The sequence below is a fragment of the Triturus cristatus genome, chromosome 11 (assembly GCF_964204655.1).
Source record: "Triturus cristatus chromosome 11, aTriCri1.1, whole genome shotgun sequence".
Classification (NCBI taxonomy): Eukaryota; Metazoa; Chordata; class Amphibia; order Caudata; family Salamandridae; genus Triturus; species Triturus cristatus.
This window is the reverse complement of record NC_140594.1, coordinates 50,042,941-50,063,557: the sequence shown is the minus strand read 5'-3', so window position 1 is coordinate 50,063,557 and position 20,617 is coordinate 50,042,941. Positions and strand designations below refer to the sequence as shown.

Below are 20,617 nucleotides of genomic sequence, written 5' to 3'. Positions count from 1 at the left end.
GAGGTGTAACGTTTGATGTGGTACTACCAACAGTTCTAACAGGGTTGTGAACCATGGCTGCCGAGCCCATGTAAGAGCAACCAGGATCAGAGTCATGGATGCTTGCCTGAGCCTCCGAACCACTGATGGAAGGAGTGGGAGAGGCGGAAAAGCGTATGCAAACATCCCTGACTAGTTTACCCATAGAGCATTGCCTTTGGATTGTGGATGTGGATACCTGGTGGCAAAGCTTGGGCATTTTGCGTTAAGTTGAGTCGCAAACAGATCTATTTCCGGAAACCCCCCATATTTGGAAGAACGAATGGAGAACTTGAGGATGAAGTTCCAACTCGTGGATCTGTTGGTCTTGCCTGCTGAGCAGGTCTGCTATTTGATTGCTTTCTCCTGGTAGATGTTCTGTCATGAGATAGATCTTTTGAGGAATGACCCACCTCCAAATAGTCTGTGCAAGACGTGACAGTTGGAGAGAGTTATGTTATCCTATGAGAGGCAGGGGGCCCTTGGTTGGTGACTGCTGGCTAGCAGGCCACGCGGCTGTGGGAACTGGGCTCCTGGTCCCTTGCTCAGGGCAAATGGTGGAGTAGAGTAGAGATTGCACTGCCAGGGGCACTCGGGCGGCTGGGTGCAGGGTACTTTTGATCCGTCGGGCGCTCAAAGGATTGCAATGGAGAAGCTCAAAAACTAACAAAGGCTGCAAGCTCGGGGACGAAGATTCTTCAGGTGTGACCACCACTTCGAGAGGTAAGTTGGGTAGTTGGAGGATAAGCAGGCACCCAGGAGTTGGGCATTGGGGGCCGCAGGGCGCCGGGGTGCCTTTTGGTGTCGGGAAATCTTACCTTCGGCTTGTCGCGGTCCCTGGTTCTGAGGCTGCAGGCGTCGTCAGGAGCGTCAAGGTGGGTCCTTGGGTGCTGGATTCGGGGTCACAGTCGCCGGAGGGACATCTTCGGGGTCTTTCCGGGCTTGGCGGGTGCAGAGTGTGCAGGGTTTGCGGTTCCTGGCTGATGCCAGAGGTCAGTTACTTGATTTGAGCAGTACCACTGCTCATGGGAGTCCCAGTTGCTTAGAGTCACAAGGTAGCCAGGTCCTCTGGGGTTTGAGGTTGATGGCCACTGGAGATGCCGGTGTTTAGCAGGAGCAGGATCGAGGGATCGAGGGTCGACAGGCCGGTAGGGCTGGGGCCAAAGCAGTTGGTGTCTTCCTCTTGTGAGCAGCTGCACGGCAGGTCTTCTTGTCTCTTGATCTTCTTTGCTGTTTCAGAATCTGGATCTAAGCAAGAAAGGTTCAGGGTGCCCCTAAATACTACATTTAGGGACGTTAAAGGGTCCCTGCTCTGGGGTGGGTACACCCCCTATCCTGCCACTCTCCTGTGGGAGGGGGCCAGTGGCCTAGTCCCATCAAGATGGCAAGAGCCCGGAGATGTGCTTCACCTCGCCTCCCCCACCTGAGGGGTGGGGTTGGCAGAGGCTGGCACACCCCCTGTCCGTCCTTGGGGTTTCCGGCCAGTCTTCCCGCCAGAGTGGGGATTTAGAACCGGTAGGGGCCAGTTGCTGAGTCCAGCAAGTGGCCTGGAGAAGCTCACAAAAGCGGCATGCCTTTGAAGCTTCCCATGCCCATCCTGAGGGAGGAGACCTAGCACCTCGCCCAGGATGTGCATTGTTGCAGGCCCAGGAGAGTGGATGGCTCTCTACCCAGGGGTCCAGTAACATGTCTGCTGTGTGGCAGCCTAGGCAGCCCCTGAGACAAGACGTGGATTGTAGGTTAGGTTCAGGGGGCATCTCTAAGATGCCCACTGTCGTGCATTGTACATTAAATCCTGCACTGGCATCAGTGCGGGTTTAATGTGCTGAGAAGTTTGTTACCAAACTTCTCAGTCTTCAGTGGAGCCATCATGGTGCTGTGGAGTTCGTGTTGACGATCTCCCAGCACCATATACTCTTAAATGGCAGCACTGCACTTACAGTGCCCAGGAATGGACGTGGGTACTGTAGGGGCACAGGGCTCATGCACCTGTACCCACACCACTGGCATAGGGCACCCAGCTAGAGGGGTGGCTGATGCCAGGGCAGTGTGTGCTGTGGGCATGGCACACAGAAATGTGTGCCATGTCTGTTTTGTTCTGTACCCAGACACTCAGCCTGCAAGGGCAGTGTGTTGGTGTCAGGGTACAGGGCCTCTAAGGGTGGCACAATAAGTGCTGCAGCCCTTAGGGGCTTTCCCTGGTCACAAGGCCATGGGTACCTAGTGTACCATTTTACCAGAGGCTGACATGTGGCCAGGGTTTGCCAATTTGGGTTTAGGTTTCAGCACAGTTTTTAGGGAAGGAACATAGGCCCTGGGCACCTGATTGGCAAGAGCCCAGGGCACACTCAGTCAAAGTACATTCAGCAATTTAGCAAAAAGTGGGGGCATACCATGCAAGAAAGATGGCACTTTCTCACACAGTTGTAGCGTAGTGTGTGTGTGCTGGAGACATTTTTGGTGGGAGCTGGCTTTGATGAAGCAGTCGTCCAGATACGGGAAGACATGTATTTTTTTGTCTCCTGAGATGAGCTGCGACTACTGCCAGACAATCTGGGAGCAGTGGTACTCTGAAGGGAAGCACTTTGAACTGGTAATGATGACCCGCTACCACAAACCTTAGGTATTTGCGATGAGCCGGATGGATTCGGATGTGGAAGTATGCGTCCTTTAAGTCCAGAGTGGACATAAAGTCGCCTTGTAGCAGTGGAAGCACTTGTTGCAGAGTGACCATATGGAAGTGGTCGGAATGAATGTAGAGATTTAAGTCTCTGTGGTCCAATATGGGTCTGAGTGATCCGTCTTTCTTGGGAATTAGAAAGTAAAGGGAATAGTTGCCTGTCCCCTGATATTTTAATGGGACTGGCTCTATTGCCCCTTTCTCCAGAAGAGATTGAACCTCTTGTTTTAACAGATGAAGGTGTTCTGGAGACAGTTTGTGTGCTCTTGGTGGAACGTTTGGAGGGTTGTTGGTAAGCTCCAGGCAATAACCAGATTGGATAATTTGTAATACCCATTTGTCTGATGTGACGGTATTCCAGACTGGGGGAAATTGAGTAAGAAGTCCGACAGGAGTGGATTGGTCTGGGGATAGCGCCAAAAAGGTCACTGTTTGGTATTTGCGGGGGAAGTGCGTGTTGAGTTGCCTCTACCGCTTCCCTTTCCGTTGTTTCCTCTAAATCCACCTCTGAAATAGCCGCTTGAGGAGGGCAATTGACTGTTGCCCTTGTAAGAGGAGGAGGGTTTTTTGTTGATATATTCTTGGAGCCTGTCCTATAATAGGAGCGACGAAAGGAACCCCTACCTGAAGGTGATTGCAAAGCTCCCATGGACTTAGCGACCTACGTGTCCTTCATCTTTTCCAGCGAGGTGTCAACTGCTGGACCAAAGAGGTGTTCCTTATCGAATGGCTGGTTAAGAATGGAGGCTTGCACCTCAGGTTTGAAACCAGAAATTCTCAACCAAGCATGCCTATGGAGCAGTACGCTAGTGTTTACTGCTTGGGCTGCTGTGTCTAAGGCACATCTAATAGAGGTATTCGTGATGAGCTTGTTCTCTTGAATAAGATCATTAGCCTTAGATTTGTGCTCATCAGGTAAAAATTGCATGAGCTTCTCTAACTCATCATTGCGAGCTCAATCGTAACAAGCTAATAAGGCTTGAGTATTAGCAATGCGCCAGTGATTGGCTGCCTGCGATGCCACTCGTTTTCCTGAAGAATCAATTAAACTGGATTCCTTATCAGAAGGAGGGGTTTCACCAGTGGTTTGTGAGTTAGCTCTCTTGCGTGCATTGGAAACTACAAGAGAGTCTAAAGGCACTTAACCTTTGATGTAGACAGGGTCAGTAGGTGCAGGTTTGTACTCTTTATCTACTCTAGGTGTGAACATTCTTGCCCTTACAGGGTCTTTAAAAATCTCGTCTGCATGTTTAAGTACACCTTTCAACATAGGTAATGTATGAGTGGCTCTTTGAGTGGTACTAAGGGTTTCAAAAAGAAAATCCTCTTCAAAGTTTTCTTTATATAATTCCACCCCGTGATAGTGAGCAGCCCTGTTAAGAAGCTCAATGTATCCTATGTCATCATCAGGTGGAGAGGGTTTAGACGAATATAGATCCGGATCATTATCGGTGCCGTTGTCATTATCATAATTTTCCCATGGGTAAGGGTTTGCTGGACTACCCTGATCATCGTCCCCATCCCCCTGCTCCTGTGGGTCAGGTGATGGTGGTGAGTTTGTAGGTGAAATAAGCAAGTTTGGATCAATGAGTGGAGGAGATGGAATGTAAGGTGCAGAAGGATTAGTGCCCTCATTTGCTTTTTCAGAGGTATGTGGTAATCCTCCGGAAGGCTCATTTTCCTCTTTTCATGTAGTTTGGCCATGATATGTCCAGTTTCTGGATTTATTTCCTGCTCTTTTTGTTTCGGATCCGAAGATGGACGTTGGACCGAAGTTCTTTAGAGAGAGTCTCTTCTTCAGTTGCCATTTTCGGCGCCGAAGGTTCCGGCTCCAAGGTTTTCGTCGCCGCAGATCTAATCTTGGATAGAGATGGAAGATGTACATGTGCATGCTTTGATTTTGGCACCAAAGTTTTCAGTTCAGTGCCGGTATCGGGCCAACTTGAGCCCGAACCTGAAGGCTTTTCTTTGTGTTTCGGCGCCGGGCCCCAAGGTGGGGTGCTCGAAACTTTGTCGGTGCCGACCTTGGCCCGAGGGCAGAGGAGGGACCAAAGCCTTTTTGTGGAGTAAGTGGTAGGGGAAGGAAGTCTCTGTACACGCAATACGTTGACCTGGTGTGATTTGGTCTTCGACATCAGAGTCGGCTTCAGGCACGGAGATGTATTCTTCCTCCAATTCTGCATCGGCTTCCGGTGCGTTGGACTCCTCTTCATCGGAATCTTCTCCGAAAAGTTCCACCGTGCAGCTGATGCATTTCGTGACGTCGAGCCAGATGGTCACGCAGCATCTTCTTTGATCGGAACGATCGGCACGCGTCGCAGTCCTTATCGTGGATTGTAGGTTAGGTTCAGGGGGCAACTCTAAGTTGCCCTCTGCCGTGCATCTTACATTAAATCCCACACTGGCATCAGTGCCGGTTTAATGTGCTGAGAAGTTTGATACCAAACTTCTCAGTCTTCAGTGTACCCATCATGGTGCTGTGGAGTTCCTGTTGACAACCTCCCAGCACCATATTCTCTTAATGGCAGCACTGCACTTACAGTTCTCAGGAATGGACTTGGGTACTGCAGGGGTACAGGGGTCATGCAACTGTACCCACACCACTGGCATAGGGCACCCAGCTAGAGGGTTGACTGAGGTATGCCAGGGCAGTGTGTGTTGTGGGCATGGCACACAGGGATGTGTGCCATGTCGACTCTCTGTTTTGTTCTGTACCAAGACACTCAGCCTGCAAGGGCAGTGTATGTGTGTGTGTCAGGGTACAGGGCCTCTAAGGGTGGCACAATAAGTGCAGCAGCCCTTAGAGGCCTTCTCTGGACACAGGGCCCTGGGTACCTAGGGTACCATTTGCCAGGGGCTGACATGTGGCCAGAGATGCCAATTGGGTTTAGGCTTCATGCAGTTTTAGAGAAGGAACACAGGCCCTGGGAACCTGATTGGCAGGAGCCCAGGGCACACTCAGTCAAAGTACATCAGCAATTCAGCAAAAAGAGGGGGCATACCATGCAAGAAAGATGGCACTTTCTCACAGCCTAGTGCTGAGATGCTTCTCAGGGAGTGAGTTGTGCCCGAGAATAAGCTTCCACAATAATAAAGTTAAGTTGTCGGCCCACTCAATGTTTTGGAGCCCCTGAACAGTGTCCAAACTGGAGCCGAGCAGGCCTCCAGCCTCGATACTACAGGTGTTGTGGAAAAGGTAGGGAATCGCATTCTAGTCTCATAGGTTACAACTTCAAGATCTAATAGCATGACACAGGCCTGTCTGCAGACTACTGTCTGCTCTGCATCAAAGACCGGCATCATTATCAAATTTAGCACAGGCGAAGTTGAAATTTCCATCAACACCGGCATGGATCGGACCAGCAGGGGCCCTAGCCCTGGGGTAGAAATCTGGACCCGAGCAGGAAGGGGACCAAAAGTAGGCCTGTCTAGGTTTCCAATGTAGGGCATGCACTGGGACAAGCCTCAGAATGGGTTCAGAGTCAGAAGAGACCAGGGTACCCTTGGATTGCCGACTGTGCAGAGCACTTGCATCAAGCTTTAGACTTTGATATACCTGCTGACTTTGAGCGGGACTGAGATAATGAGGAAGAGCAGCTCTGTGATTTGAAGTGGAACCGCTGCTTGAAACGCGACCTCTTCTTGTTCTGCGATATAAAACTTTGCTTCCTGCTCTCTGATCTCCTTTGGGTGCATCTGGGCAAACTTGTCTCACACCTTCAAGTCATGGCTGGAGGCCAGACACTATAGACACGCTGTGGTGGTCTGTGACCTACATCTGCTTCCTTACAGTCTCTGCATGGCTTGAATCCAGTTATTGTGGGGAAGGGTAGGCAGACCAATGTCTTGTTTTAACACTGTCAAAAATTTGGACAATGGACCAACCACACTTTACAAAACTACGTGGAATACATTGAAAGAAAGGAACCAACATCACTCCTCGGGCCAACAGTGAGGTCCTCAGAAAGCGCCACCTGGCCCCAATGTTGAAAACTGCATGAATTTTCATGCCTCTGGATTCAGGTTAGTCTATTTAAGTAGTATGAAACACAATCCTCAATTATGCAGTGCTTTGGAGATGTTCTCTTTGTCAAATGTTCCAGCTGTAGGTTGTGCCACATATAATGGGATTGACACCAACAGTACCATAAGAGCGACTGTTCAGAACATATTAACACACTGATACAGAGTACATTTTACCTCACAGCCACGTCAGTTGACATCAACAAAAAAAAAACAGATATAAAAATAAAAAAGGTTATTACATCCAAAGTAACTAGCAAGTACCATAAACTAATACAGATTTCCTTCATGATGGAACTTTTACTTTAACAATTGCATTATCTTTCTACACAGACCAAAGCTATGGCAGTAATCAATGCCTTTGAAGTCGTTCAAAACCCAATAAACTTACAGCGGTTTCAGTGGTGGGCTTCTCTTCCCTGCCATCATCTTCATCAGCTCAAAGCGGTGAGTATACAGCTGCGTGTGGGTGGCACTCTCGTCCTGGCTGTAGATCTGACCTGTACGCAGTGGTCGGTTGTTTTTGTTCTAAGAAAGAAACAGGCACAAATTCATTTATATTATGCTTGCAGTGCAGGATTACAAGCAGGGAATAATGACGGGTATATCAAAGTAAATAAACTCACAAACTGTCCGTTAAAAGGCGCTTAAAAATACAAGCCTTCAATGAAAAGCTACATATTGCCTATTGTAAACCATGCTGGCAACCTACGAACACCAGAGGCAGCACCTTTTAATAATAATAATTGTGAAATTTGTAAAGCGCAACAGCTACCTCAAGCAGAGGTGTGCCGGCACTGGGCGGAAATCAGGTAGGGATCACGACCAACAGGGGACTAACCCTGGCAAAAAAGCCAGGTCTTCAAGATCTTCCTGAACTCAAGTTCGGATTCAACCAAGCGCATATGAGAGGGTAAGGAGTTCCATAGCCTGGCGGTCCCCACTGTGAAGGACCTCCCTCCCATTCGGGACTTAGCATAGCGAGGTACCAGACCATGTGCTGGGAATTGGACCGCAGTGTACGTTTATGTTGGTAAGGGCAAAGCCTATGTCTGAGATACCTAGGTCATTTATCATGCAGGGCACGGACGGCCAAGGTCAGAGACTTGAACTCTATCCTTTTCGCTACCGGGAGCCAATGGTGTTGCCTAATATGAGGAGAGATGTGGTGACGGAACGGCACCCGTCGGATAAGTCTTGCTGATGTATTTTAGACCATCTGAAGTCTGTGGCTCAGATACGAAGGTAACCCTTGGTACAGACTGTTCGCATAGTCGAGCTGAGAGGTCACAGTAGAAAGGACTACGACCCTGCGGCTTTCCTCCAGTAAGAAGCACAGGAATTTTCTAATGCTTCTTAACTTCCCGAAACAGGAGGACGAGATATGACGAACTTGGGTTACAAAGGATAACTCGGAATCCCATTTGATGCCCAGATTTCTCACTGCATTAGGTGGAATGAGTAGTGAGTCCAGTTCAGCTGGCCACCATAACTCTGGGGGCGGAGAAGAGTCCTGGCCAAAGAACAGGACCTCTGTCTTGTCAGCATTTAGTTTTAGTCTATTATTGTTCATCCAGCAGGCAATGTCCTTTAGACACACATTGAACCTGGCAAACGAGGCCTCAGAGTGGTCTTTAAAAGAGAACACCAGCTGGGTGTAATCTGCATAGGAGACTACCATCACTTCTCAGGTAGCAAAAAGGGTAAAGAGTGGCACCAAGTAAGTGTTAAAAAGCAGAGGGCTCAGAGCAGAATCCTGTAGCACGTTGCACCACAGTGGCTTGGGCTCGGATTGATGTGGTTGGAAAAAGACTCTTTGAGAGCGGTCTGTGAGGTAGACCTGGATTCAAGAGAAGACTGCCCCCACAAGCCCATCTGTTTAGGCCTATCCAGAAAAATAGGATGAGCAACTGTGTCAAAAGCAGCCGACAAGTCGAATAGCACCAGCATCACTGATTCTCCAGTGTCTACTGTCATTCTCACTGCTTCCGCTACCTCCACTAATGCAGCCTCGGTACTGTAAACTGACCGAAAACCAGTATCATGCAGGATGTCCTGTGTGTCAATGAAATGTTTCTAACATTTTTGCAGGTGCTGGCAATATTGAAATCGGGAAGTAATTGACAAGCTCAGAAGGACCAGCATTCAGCTTTTTTAAAAGGGGTAGTAAGAATAACTGGGAAGATGCCAGAGGATGTTAAGAGAGACACGTTCCAAATGTGGTTTAAAACTGGGTTTATCCATTGAGCCAAAGATCTGAAAAGCCTAGGTGGGCAAGGGTCCAAGGGGGAGCCCGACTTACATTTCAGGATTAACACAAATAACGTAGATAACAAGCACTCACAACAGGTCTCATCTCCTCATTCTGTAAGACTACACTGCATCATTATTTTGCCAATGGCAGGTAAGGATGAGTGTCTACAATCATTTGTAAAACATGCTCTGTGGACTAGACCACTTCTTAGATCAGCGCGCAAAGATGGCTGTTGATAGCCAGCCATTTGCCCATATGGCGCCTTCCTGAGTAAGGAATTCGGAGATTAAGATGCACCATGTTGCTTCTGCAAAATGAAGGAATATTTACAACATATACCATGCAGCCTTCATCACAATCAGTACAGACTATAACACTGAGGAGTCTCAAAATTACTATTACTGAAATAAGGTGTCTTTAAAAATACGACATCATGGCACTGAATAAAAATCCAAAATCTTTCTGGTGATTTCCTGAAGCCATAACACCAAAACAAATCTGGAATAAGACAGCTGAAGTAAACAAGAGTGAGCACTGAGCCACAAACAAGCGGTGGGAAGCGATAATCCCAAAACAGCCAGTTTCTAAGGTAGGTCAGCTGCATGGGAGAAGGCACGCTTCAGTCACAGTAGAAAAGCCATCACTAGGTATCCCGTCAGAATACAAACTGCTAGCAGCCCTCATGGACGCCTGAGACGGTCATGGAGATTGGTCCATCTTAGCAAGAGTTATGTCATTACTGACATTATATGCTTTCGACATGCCCTGATGCAATCTTACATTAACAGAGATCCTCACAGTAACATATGGGGAAAAATCTACCCATAAATGACGTAGGTGATGGTTTAGCCTGCGGAGATGCTTAGCAGCATCTGCCCCAGTCTCTGCATGGCTAGAAGGATATGAGAATTCTAAGGGTATGGAACTATAGCAAGAGTCAATGAGTTGAAGGCCACTCCTGTGCATGGTTACATACTGTATTGAAAGAGATGTCCTATTTACATAAAAATCAAGGTAAACAGGATATTTTGAGTTCCTGAAATACATTCAAATCTGTACACAAACAATGCATCGCCAGCCTCCTCAAAAACGTGTTGAGCTGAGTGTATTGATGACTCTTCAGGTATGTTTAAGTTTTGCATATCCCTGCGAAGACATCTCATCTGAGCTCTGGGCTTCTAGACTTCCTACGGGGCGGCTGTGCAGTGAATTTGCATGCCACTGCACCCATTGTTGATGCCCAGTCTGAGCACATAAAAAGGGGCTGAGGAGCAGAGGGGGATACCGCATTGAGATGAACGTACATGCCAGACCCTGCAGAAGTAAAAGTAGATAGCACCTTACTCTCTATTTGTGGTAGTGTGGGCGAGCAGTCAGGCTTTATCAGAGGGTAGTGTTAAGCATTTGTTGTACACATTCAATCAGCAAATGATGTCACACATTCAAAGGCTGAACTCCAGAGAAATTTGTTTGTATCAAAAATATTTTAGTTCTTTCCCTAAAACTGCATTGAAGCCTAAACCTAATTGGCATCTCTAGCTACAGGTCAGCCCCTGGTAAATGGTACCACAGGTACCCAAGGCACTGTGACCAGAGAAGGCCTCCAAGGGCTGTAGCACCTATTGTGCCACCCTTAGAGGTCCTGTACCCTGACACACACAGACGGCCGTTGCAGGCTGCGTGTCTTGGTGCAGAACAAAGTGAAGAGTCGGCATGGCACGGCACACATTCCTGTGTGCCATGACTACAACCCTCTGCCTTGGCATAGATCAGTCACCTCACTAGATGGGTGCACTATACCAGTGGTGAGGGTACAGGTGCATGAGCCCTGTACCCCTACAGTGTCTGAGGCCAGTCTTAGACATTGTAAGTGCAGTGCTGCAATTAAGAGAATATGGTGCTTGGAGTTTGTCATTTACGAACTCCACTGCACCATAATGGCTACACTGACAACTGAGAAGTTTGGTATCAAACATCTCAGCACATTAAACCCACAATGATGCCAGTGAGTGTGGAATTTAATGAAAAATGCACACAGGAGGCATCTTAGAGATGCCCCCTGAAAACTAACCCACCACAAGTATCCAGGCTTAGTGGCTGCTTTCAGCTGCCACCACCAGACATGTTTCTGGACCCCTGGGTCGAGAGCCTGCTGCTCTCTGGGGCCTGAAACAACGCACACCCTGGGACGAGGTGCCAAGCCTCCTCCCCAGGATGGGCAGGGTTCCCAAAGGGGAAGCTTCAAAGGTTTGTGAGCTTCCCCAGGCCACTTGCTGCTCACAGCAACTGGTACTCACTCAAACTGACCCCCACTTTGGGCGGGAGAACTGGCGGGAAAAACAAGTGCGGAAGAGCGGTGTGCCCACCTCTGCCAACTCCACCCTTTAGGTGGGGGAGGCAAGGTGAAGCACAACTCTCAGTCCATGCCATCATGAAGATGGGGGGACTCAGCCAACCAGGGACAGGCTCATGCCCCCCTCCCACTGAAGGGTGGCATAATAGGGGGAGTACCCACCCCAAGGAAGGGACCTATTGGTCCCTACCTTTTACCTACCTGTAACGCCCCAAACAAGAACCTGGAAGAAGAAGAAGGTCGAAAACAGCCGTGCAGCAGCTAACAAGAGGAAGAAGCCCACTGACTTGGCCCCAGTCCTACCGGCCTGTCTCCCCCCCGGCTCCTGAGAAATGCCAGTGTGTCCTGCAGCCAGTAACCTCGAAAATCCCGGAAGCCCTGCCTACCTTCATCTACAAAGACTCTGTCTCCCATGAACACCGGATTTGTTCATTTGCAACCTCTGGCTCCGGCCGGACACCGCAGATCCGCCCAACTCTGCATCCGCCGTCCACGGCCCGAGCTCGAGTGGGCAAACACCACGAGGAGGTCACCCCGATGATCCTAACCCGAGAACCGGCGACCCCTGACCTGCCTCAAGCCTCCAGCCTAAATCCAGAAGGTCTCCACAACCGCAACCAGGTGCTGGTAAGAAGATCCAACCCGAAAAGGCACCCTCTCAAAGTGGTGGTCGCACCCAGAATACCTTCATCCCCCGAGCCTGCAGTGCCTTTGCAAACCAGAAGTTCCCCATTGAAACCAAGACGTCGAAACAGCACCCTGCCGCCCTAGTGCCGCTGAGGGTTCACCTTTGGTGCTACTTTGTTTCCCCATTTGCCCTGAGCTAAAGTCCAGGAGCTTTGCTCCCACAACCCAGTGCCTGCTTGCAAGCAGCCACCAACCGGAGGTCACCTATCCCCCAATGGATAACATTGGGCCTCAGCACTCTGCACCCGGCCGTCCTAGTGCCGCTGAGGGTGTAACGAGAGTGCCTCACTGACCCTGGGGGAACCCTTGTTCTAAACCCAGAAGCTCAAATCCAAAGACCGATTACTTACCTGGTAACCGTTAACTTAATTTCTCTCCATAGGAATCCATTGACTGTTTTTCTCTGACAAATGTTTTAAGTGTGGAGTTGATTTGTATCGAAACCTGAAAAATAACAATTGTGCAAAACTGACTTTACTTACCTCTTCTCTAGGAAATGTCCCAGTGTGATATCCAGGCATATCACATCGAGTAGAAAAAGTAATCTAAAAAGTAATTTCAAAAGTAACGTAAAAGTAACTTACCTCTAATTCTTATTGCAAAATCAATACAAAGAATATGTACAGCATTCTAGGGTATTGCATTACCAGTAATTCAAACTGTAACCATTTCAAAGTTCATTTGCAATTGCATTTTAAACTGTATATTTACTGCAAAGTATTTATCAACTTACCTGTGCCAGGCTTGCTTGGTTCTGGAAAATACAATAACTAAAAGAATATTTTTAAACAAAAACAATTGGTCTGAAATTCAGTCTTTGAGTGAGTGAATTCATTTGCTGACTGAGTTTGTACAACAAATGCTTAGCACTGTCCTCTGATACTGCCTTACTGCTCGACCACACTACCATAAATAGAGTGATGTGCTATCTAACTTTACCTCTGCCTACCTTTGGAGTTCAACTGGATTCTGTGCACACTATACCTCACTTTGGTATAGTATATACAGAGCCAGCTTCCTACAATGGGTACCGTATTAGCAGGAGCTCAGGGCACACTCAGTCAAAGCACATCAGCAATTCAGCAAAAAGTGGGGGCAGCCATGCAGGAAGAGGGGACTTTCTCACAGGTTCTCAGAGGGTTCAATAACCCCTAGCTCCAGCATCTAGCTGACTTCGAATATGCCTCCTTTTCACGCATGCTGTCACCCCGCATGCAATTACAACGCAGTTGTTACAACGACCGCGTTGCAACAACGCATACCATTACCCCGCAAGTCGTAACAACGACTTGCGAAGGGGGCGCTGAATGTTGGAATAGTATAATTTACTACTCCAACTCCAGTCTGTGCAGACTGTAGGGAAGGTGTTGGATTTTAAATCCAACACCTTCTCCCCACTAGGAAAATCGTTGTTTCGACTTGCGGGGTAATGGTATGCGTTGTTACAATGCGGTCGTTGTAACGACCGTGTCGTAATTGCATGCGGGGTGACCGCTTCGTTGTGAGGGCTGATTACTGCTGACTTCAGCTCTGATGCTCTCCTTCACTTGATCAGACTGACAACAGATTGTTGTTGTTGACAGGTTCACTGTCCCCAGTGTCCACATCATGGGTACACCAGTTTGTCTGACATGGGGTTAAGTAAAAAAGCTTAGCATACTGTTGAAAGACTTGCTTGCAGTCAGTCTGCTGTTGGACAGTGAGGGTATCTGAAAAGACAACTCCATCCACTGACCCATCTTTGGGGCTGTATGAGAGGAGGTCAGGGAGAGGTTCACTCTCGGTTTCCTGATCCTCATCAGTCACCATCAGCATGGTGATGTCAGCCCGGTCATGAAAAAGCTTAATGCGGTGCACATTGATCACCCTTTTGGGTGTCCTGCTTGTGCCCAGGTCCACCAAGTAGGTGACCTTGCTTTTCTTCTCTAAGATGGGATAAGGGCCACTCCATTTGTCCTGAAGAGCCCTTGGTGCCACTTACTCCAAAACCCACACCTTTTGCCCTAGTTGAAATTCTATCAGTGCAGCTTTTTGTTCATACCAGTGCTTCTGGAGCTCCTGGCAGGCCTCAAGATTTTTGGAAGCTTTTTCCATCAACTCTGCCATTTTGGACCTTAGGTCTACTACATAGCCCAAAAAACCTTGTTTGGGTTCTTGGAGAGGCTTTTCCCAACTCTCTTTTACAAGACAGTGGTCCCCTCACAGGATGGCCAAACAGAAGTTCAAAGGGGGAAAACCCTACTCCCTTCTGAGCCACCTCTCTGTAGGTGAAAAGGAAGCATGGCAAGAGGACATCCCATCTCCTTTTGAGCTTTTCAGGGAGCCCCCTAATCATGCCTTTCAATGTCTCGTTAAACCTCCCAACACGACTATTGGTTTGGGGGTGTAGTAAACTTGTACTGCACTCCACACTCTTTTCACATATGTTTTAGGTAAGCAGATATGAAGTTTGACCCCCCTGTCTGAAACCACCTCATTAGGAAACCCTACCCTGATGAAGACACCAATGAGGGCCTTGGCTACTGCAGGAGCTGTGGTAGTCCTAAAGGGAATTGCCTCAGGATATTAGTGGCATGACCACTACCACTAGTATACATTTGTTTCCTGATGCTGTGGAAGGTTCAAGTGGACCCACTATGTCCACACCTACCTTTTCAAAGGGAACCCCAGCCACTGGTAGTGGAATCAAGGGGGCCTCTGGGTGCCCACCTGTTTTGCCACTGGCTTGACAGGTGACACAGGAGCTGATAAACTCCTTTAAATTCTGAGACATCTGGGTCAGTAAAAGTGGCTAACTAGCATTTCCCAGGTTTTGGTTTGGCCCAGATGTCCAGCTAGGGGATGTCATGAGCTAAAGTTAGCAGGGACTCCCTGTACTTCTGAGGCACTACTCTTCAAGTGGATCCAGGGTTGGGGTCTCTGGCCTCAGTGTACAGTAATCCCTCCTCCCAACAGTCTCTGTGGGTTCCACTGGCATCTCCCTTTTCCTGTGCAGCAGCTTCCTGCCTCAGGCTTTCAAGAGTTGGACAGTCCTGCTGTTAGAGGCACAGCTCTTCCCTAGAGGGTCCCCCTGGGCCTAAGAGTTCAACCTGGTAAAGGTAAAGCTCCATGGGCTCAGTTCCCTCTGTGGCTTCGAAGTCCTCTCCATGACGTGAGGGGTCCTGATCCTTTTGCTGTACAGAAGCTGGTTTGGCAGTCTTCTTACCTTTTCTCTTGGAAAGTTGGGCCATTCTTTCAGGCTCCAACACTTCTTTTTCACCCTACTTTCAGCTCTGTGCTCTAGTCTTTATACAATCTCAGGGATGTCCAGCATTGCTGCATGGGTTTTTAATTCTGGCTCAGCCCATGATGAGTTTTCCAGGTCATTACCATGCAGACTTGCAGGTGGAAGCTTTGGAGAGACCACTACCTATTTCAGGCCAGTAACCTCCCCCCCAGTCTAATGTCACCATAGTCATGGCATGGTTAGTAGTAACACTGTCTGCATTGGTGACTGGGAAAGATTACCCAATCAGCGATTGCTCTGGGGAAACCAGTGTATTTCTCACCATAGTGACACTGGCATTTGTATCACTCTGGGCTTCTATTCTAGTCTAATTGATCCGGTGGTATTGCAAATACTTCTTTAAGTTGGGTGGCCACACAGCTAAAGTGGCAAACTCAACTTCACCCTCTGTGACGAGAACTGCTTCAGTTTGAACCCTGATTTGCTCTGGGCACACTGTTGATCCCATCTGGAGACTGACTACACCAGGAGTAGCTATAGGAGGACAAGGTGGCTTCTTGTAAGGACAAGTATCATCTCCAGTGAAGTGTCCCAACTTCTTACTGTTGTGACACCAGGCCTTTAGGGGGATCTAAGTTCTTTCCCTTGTACCTATTATTGTACTGGGAAGAGTTCTGGGACCCCCCCGCCCCGTGCAGGGTGTTGGGGCCCTCTAGAAAACTCAGGTTTGTTATCTTTGGGGTTCTCACTCCCTTTCCCCATGGGAGGTTTTGTAACAAAATGGTTACTTACCAGTAGGAGTGGTTTTGCAACTTTAACAGTTTTCTGGATTCAAATGCTGTGCATTATTCCACCATCTAGTGGTTGGGCCTGTGGTTTTTTTTTTGAGCGTCGTTAACCACCATTAGGAGGTTTTGTAACCCCATTCTTTTGGTCACCCCTAGTGGCTGTTTTTGTCACCATTGTCTTGTCCCAGTGGTCTGCCTTCTTTTACAATTCTTAGGGAGAAATTAGACCTAGGTCTACCAAATGCTGATGTAACTTTTCATTAGTGCAATTACTTAAAATATGTTCTTTCATAAACAAATTGTAAAGTCCATTGAAATCATGCACATTATTTCAAGTTAACCAACCATCTAGTGCCTTATCGGAGTAGTCAACAAAGTCAATCCAGGACTGATTTTGGGTTTTGTGAGCCCCCCTGAATCTAATTCTATATTCCTCAGTTGTGAGTCCAAAGCCCTCGGAGTACTCTTCATGAGGCCATAAGACCCAGCATCTGCCCTGTAAGGGTCAGGAGTATGTCCCTGCAGTTACCAGTGAACAGATCCCAAAGGAGTCCCCCAGTGTGCCTTCTTCACTTTTCTCAATTCACAAGCCCTCTCAAAGGCTGTGAACCATTTTGTGATATCATCACCCTCTTCATATTTAGGGACAATCCCTTTGGGGATTTTAGGATTTTAGTTCTTCATCCTTATTTAGTAAATTTCTGCCACCATTGATGGGAGCTAAGCCCATCTCTGCTCTCTCTTTCTCTAGAGCCAGGAGTCTGGTCTCTACATCAAATCTTTTGGCCAACCTAGCTAAAAGGTTGTCATCCTCATTGAGGAGGTCTTCAATGTCCTCAGTAGCACCTGATCCACCTGTGTGGGCTCCAGGTGCTGGGGGGTTTATTCTTGGGAGTCAGGGCCACTGGGGCCCTTCTCTCCCTATGAAGTGGGAGGGGGCTTGGTATAATCCTCATCCCCTCCCTCTACTTCTTCATCTGAGATGTCTTCACCATTCTCAGAAGGATGGTCCTTTGTATACCCTGCCAACAGCACCTGAAGCTTTTGTTTGGAGAGATGGGATCCCATGATTATATTGTGAGGGCTCAAAAAATGCTACCATGGCCAGCGTAGAGCTACAGTGCATGTGCGCGGGCACGCGCTTAGGAGCAGCGGCTGGCAAACCTAGTCATGTTCATTGAGCACCCGCGATCACTTTCACCCGTGATCACTTTTGCGCCGCCCCTTTGATGTTCTCGTTCAAAGAACATCAAACATCGAAGAACATGTGTTAATGCTTTGCTGCGCCCGTTTGACTAACAATGTGCTTTCTCTTTCCACAAACTCGATGTTTGTGTTCCTTTATTTTGAGATGCTTTTAGTATTACTGTTTTGTGACTTAAAGAACATTAAGGAAATGTAACTGTGAAACTAGACAACGTTTTTATTTCTGATCGCAGCGGCTGCTTCATGTCCGTTGTACCATTCAGGGAGTCCTTTCGTTGACGCTTTCATGAGGACATGATGAGGAAGCTGGAAACTTTTTGCACATTCTCTTTAAAAGCACAGCATGTTGGCAACTGGTTAATCAATTAGACCTATGTAGCGCTTTAGATCTCAAAGCGCTATGGTGGGTGCAGCAGTTACAACTCATGAAATATGGGGTGCAACTCACAAGGAGGGGGCAGGTTTGAGTGCACATTGGCTGCAATCGAACTCTTAAGATGATGGGCTATGTGTATCCATTATCAGCACTCAGTCTTCGCTAAGTGATCTTGTTTGTTTTGTCGTTGTGTTAATGCTTTGCTGCGCCAGTTTGACTTACAACGTGCTTTGTCTTTCCACAAACTCGATGTTTGTGTTCCTTTATTTTGAGATGCTTTTAGTATTACTGTCACACACACACCCACAACCCCCCACACACACAACCACACACAACCCCCCACACACACAACCACACACAACCCCACACACACACAACCACACACACAACACCACACACACACACACCACACACAACACCACACACACAACACCACACGTCCACACCCGCACCCACAACCACACCCGCACCCACAACCACACCCGCACCCACAACCACACCAAGCATTGGCACAGCAAATAGGTCTCGCCTTTGGGACCTTAAAAGTGTTTAGCCACGCAACAGTTGATGCAGTTGCACCAAGGATATTGTGTTGCATAACTAAATACTTAGAAGGTCCCAAAAGTGAGACCTATTGGCTATGCCAATGCTTGTTAAGTTTGCATAGAGACCGTAACTCCCTAAACTCTAAGTGGAGATAAGGGGTGACGTCGAGCTCCTCAACCTGATTCTCTATGGCATTGTGGTTTTCTTCACGAACATCAGTTATCTTGTTAAGAGACATTGTTAAAAAAAACTTCTAACCCCTCTTACTCCTAACTAAAGTGAACTTTTATTTTTCTAAAATTATGAAGGGACTTAACAAAGGAACTATCAAGACTTTTAGTAATTTGGAAAATGTTGTCAATTCAAAAAAATCTGAATTCTAAAGACAATTTAAGAGTTCTGTCCAATGTAGGAAGCTGGCTCTGTATATTCTATACCAAGATGAGGTATAGTGTGCACAGAGTCCAGTGGAACCCCAAAGGTAGGCAGAGGTAAGAGTAGATAGCACCTTACTCTTTATTTGTTGTAGTGTGGGAGAGCAGTAAGGCTTTATCAGAGGGTAGTGTTAAGCATTTGTTGTACCCACTCAAACAGCAAATTATGTTACACACTCAAAGCCTGAACTCAGATCAATTTTGCTTGTATAAAAATATTAAGTTATTTTATTACTACAACCAAGCCAAGCCTGGCACAGGTAAGTGAAATAAATGCTTTGCAAAATCTTATGCAGTGCTTTACAATTTAATACAAGTTCAAATGCACTTGATTAGAATACAGGTAAGTCAAAATGTCAAAAATACTTTTCAGATTACTTTTTAAGTTACTTTTTCTACTTAGTGTGATATGCCTAGATATCACACTGGGACATTTCCTAGAGAAAAGGCAAGTAAAATCAGTTTTGTACAGTTGTAGATTCTCAGGTTTTCATACCAATCAACTCCACACTTGGAACATTTTTCAAGGAAAAACAGTCAACGTATTCCTATGGAGAGAAATGAAGTTGTCGGTTAACAGGAAAGTACTTGGTCTTTGGGGTTGAGGTTCTGGGATTAGAACAAGGGTTCCCCCAGGGTCAAGGATGCACTCTCAAAGCACCCTCAGTGGCACTAGGGCGGCCGGGTGCAGACTGCTGAGGTCCAATGTTATCCAATGGGGCATAGGGGGCCTCCAGTTGGTGGCTGCTCATGAGCAGGCCACAGGGTTGTGGGAGTAAAGCTCCTTGTGTTAGGCTCAGGGCAAAGAGGGATCAGAGTTAGCACCCAAAGTACATTCGCAGGGGCGCAGGTGCTGATTGGCGTCAGGTACCCTGTCGGTTTCAAGGGGGGTTCTACGGTTTTGACAGACTGCAGGCTCAAGGACGAAGATCTTCTGGAGGTGACCACTGGCTGGAGAGGTAAGTTGGGATGCCTGGGGATGTTGGGACCCAGTTGGTTGGGCCACGCAAGGCCGTGGGAAGTCGGGTGCAGGGGTGTCTTTAGGCATCTGGTTTTCTTACCAGCTTCGGTCGCGGCCGGGGGGATCCTCCAGAAAAAGACTGCAGGCGTCATTGAGAGGATTGAGGCAGGTCAGAGATCACCAGATCTCAGGTCAGGATCGCCGGGGAGACCTCCTTGTGGTGTTGGGCCACTCGAACTCGGGACCTGGGCGTCGGGTGCAGAGTGGAGCAGACTCATGATTTGGCCGGAGCCAGAGTCTGTGGATGAACAAATCCGATGTTCACAGAATGAGTTTGAGTTTAAAATATTTCTTAAGCGCACGTACACCGAGCGGTTTCATGGCGCTGTGAGGTACTACGAAATTCCCGAGGAACAGAAGGACGGGGTCACCTTGAGGGCATTAAGAAGGGAAGGCTTGGGTAAAAAGTAAAGTTTTGAGTGCCTTGCGAAAGAGTGAGTACTGGGTGCAGGATCTCAAATGGGCCGGGAGGGAGTTCCAAAATGCAGGAGCAAGTGTGGGGAATTTGGAGCCTCCCCATTTGTTTCTTCTAAAACGGGGAACCACGAGCAATTGTTGGGTGGATGAGCGTAACTCCCTGGGAGGAACATAGGAATGAATTTCAGAAGTGATATAGGCGGGGGCTGAACCGCACCGGGCATTGAAGATGATGCAGCCCAGCTTAAACTGGGCTCGTTCCTGAATAGGGAGCCAGTGTAGAGACTTGAGGAGGGGCGTGACATGGTGTGATTTAGGTAAGTTGAAAACCAGGCGGGCCGCCTGGTTCTGGACCAGCTGAAGACGTCTCACGATGTACGCGGGCATGCCACAGTAAAGGGCATTGCCATAGTCCAGGCGGGAGGTAACCATCGCCAGGACTATGAGTTTGAGTGCGGAGGGGGAGAAAAACCGAGAGACTTTACGGATGGTACGTAGGGAAAGAAAAGATGAGGAAACGACAGAACTGACTTGGGAATGAAGAGAGAGTTGATCATTGAGGTTGAATCCAAGAGTTTTAACAGAGGA

The 20,617-nt window shown here is 48.0% G+C and overlaps 1 protein-coding gene across 4 annotated transcripts in view; it reads right to left on the bottom strand.

Moving 5' to 3' along the window:
* The window catches only part of EP400 (E1A binding protein p400), an 852,236-nt gene that overhangs the window by 201,904 nt on the left and 629,715 nt on the right, over nucleotides 1-20,617 (bottom strand). For all 4 annotated transcript variants that reach the window (XM_085634324.1, XM_085634328.1, XM_085634325.1 and 1 more), the window contains one exon: nucleotides 7,113-7,249. In XM_085634324.1, coding sequence (XP_085490450.1) covers nucleotides 7,113-7,249 — 137 coding nt within the window. The remainder of the gene's footprint in view (nucleotides 1-7,112; nucleotides 7,250-20,617) is intronic.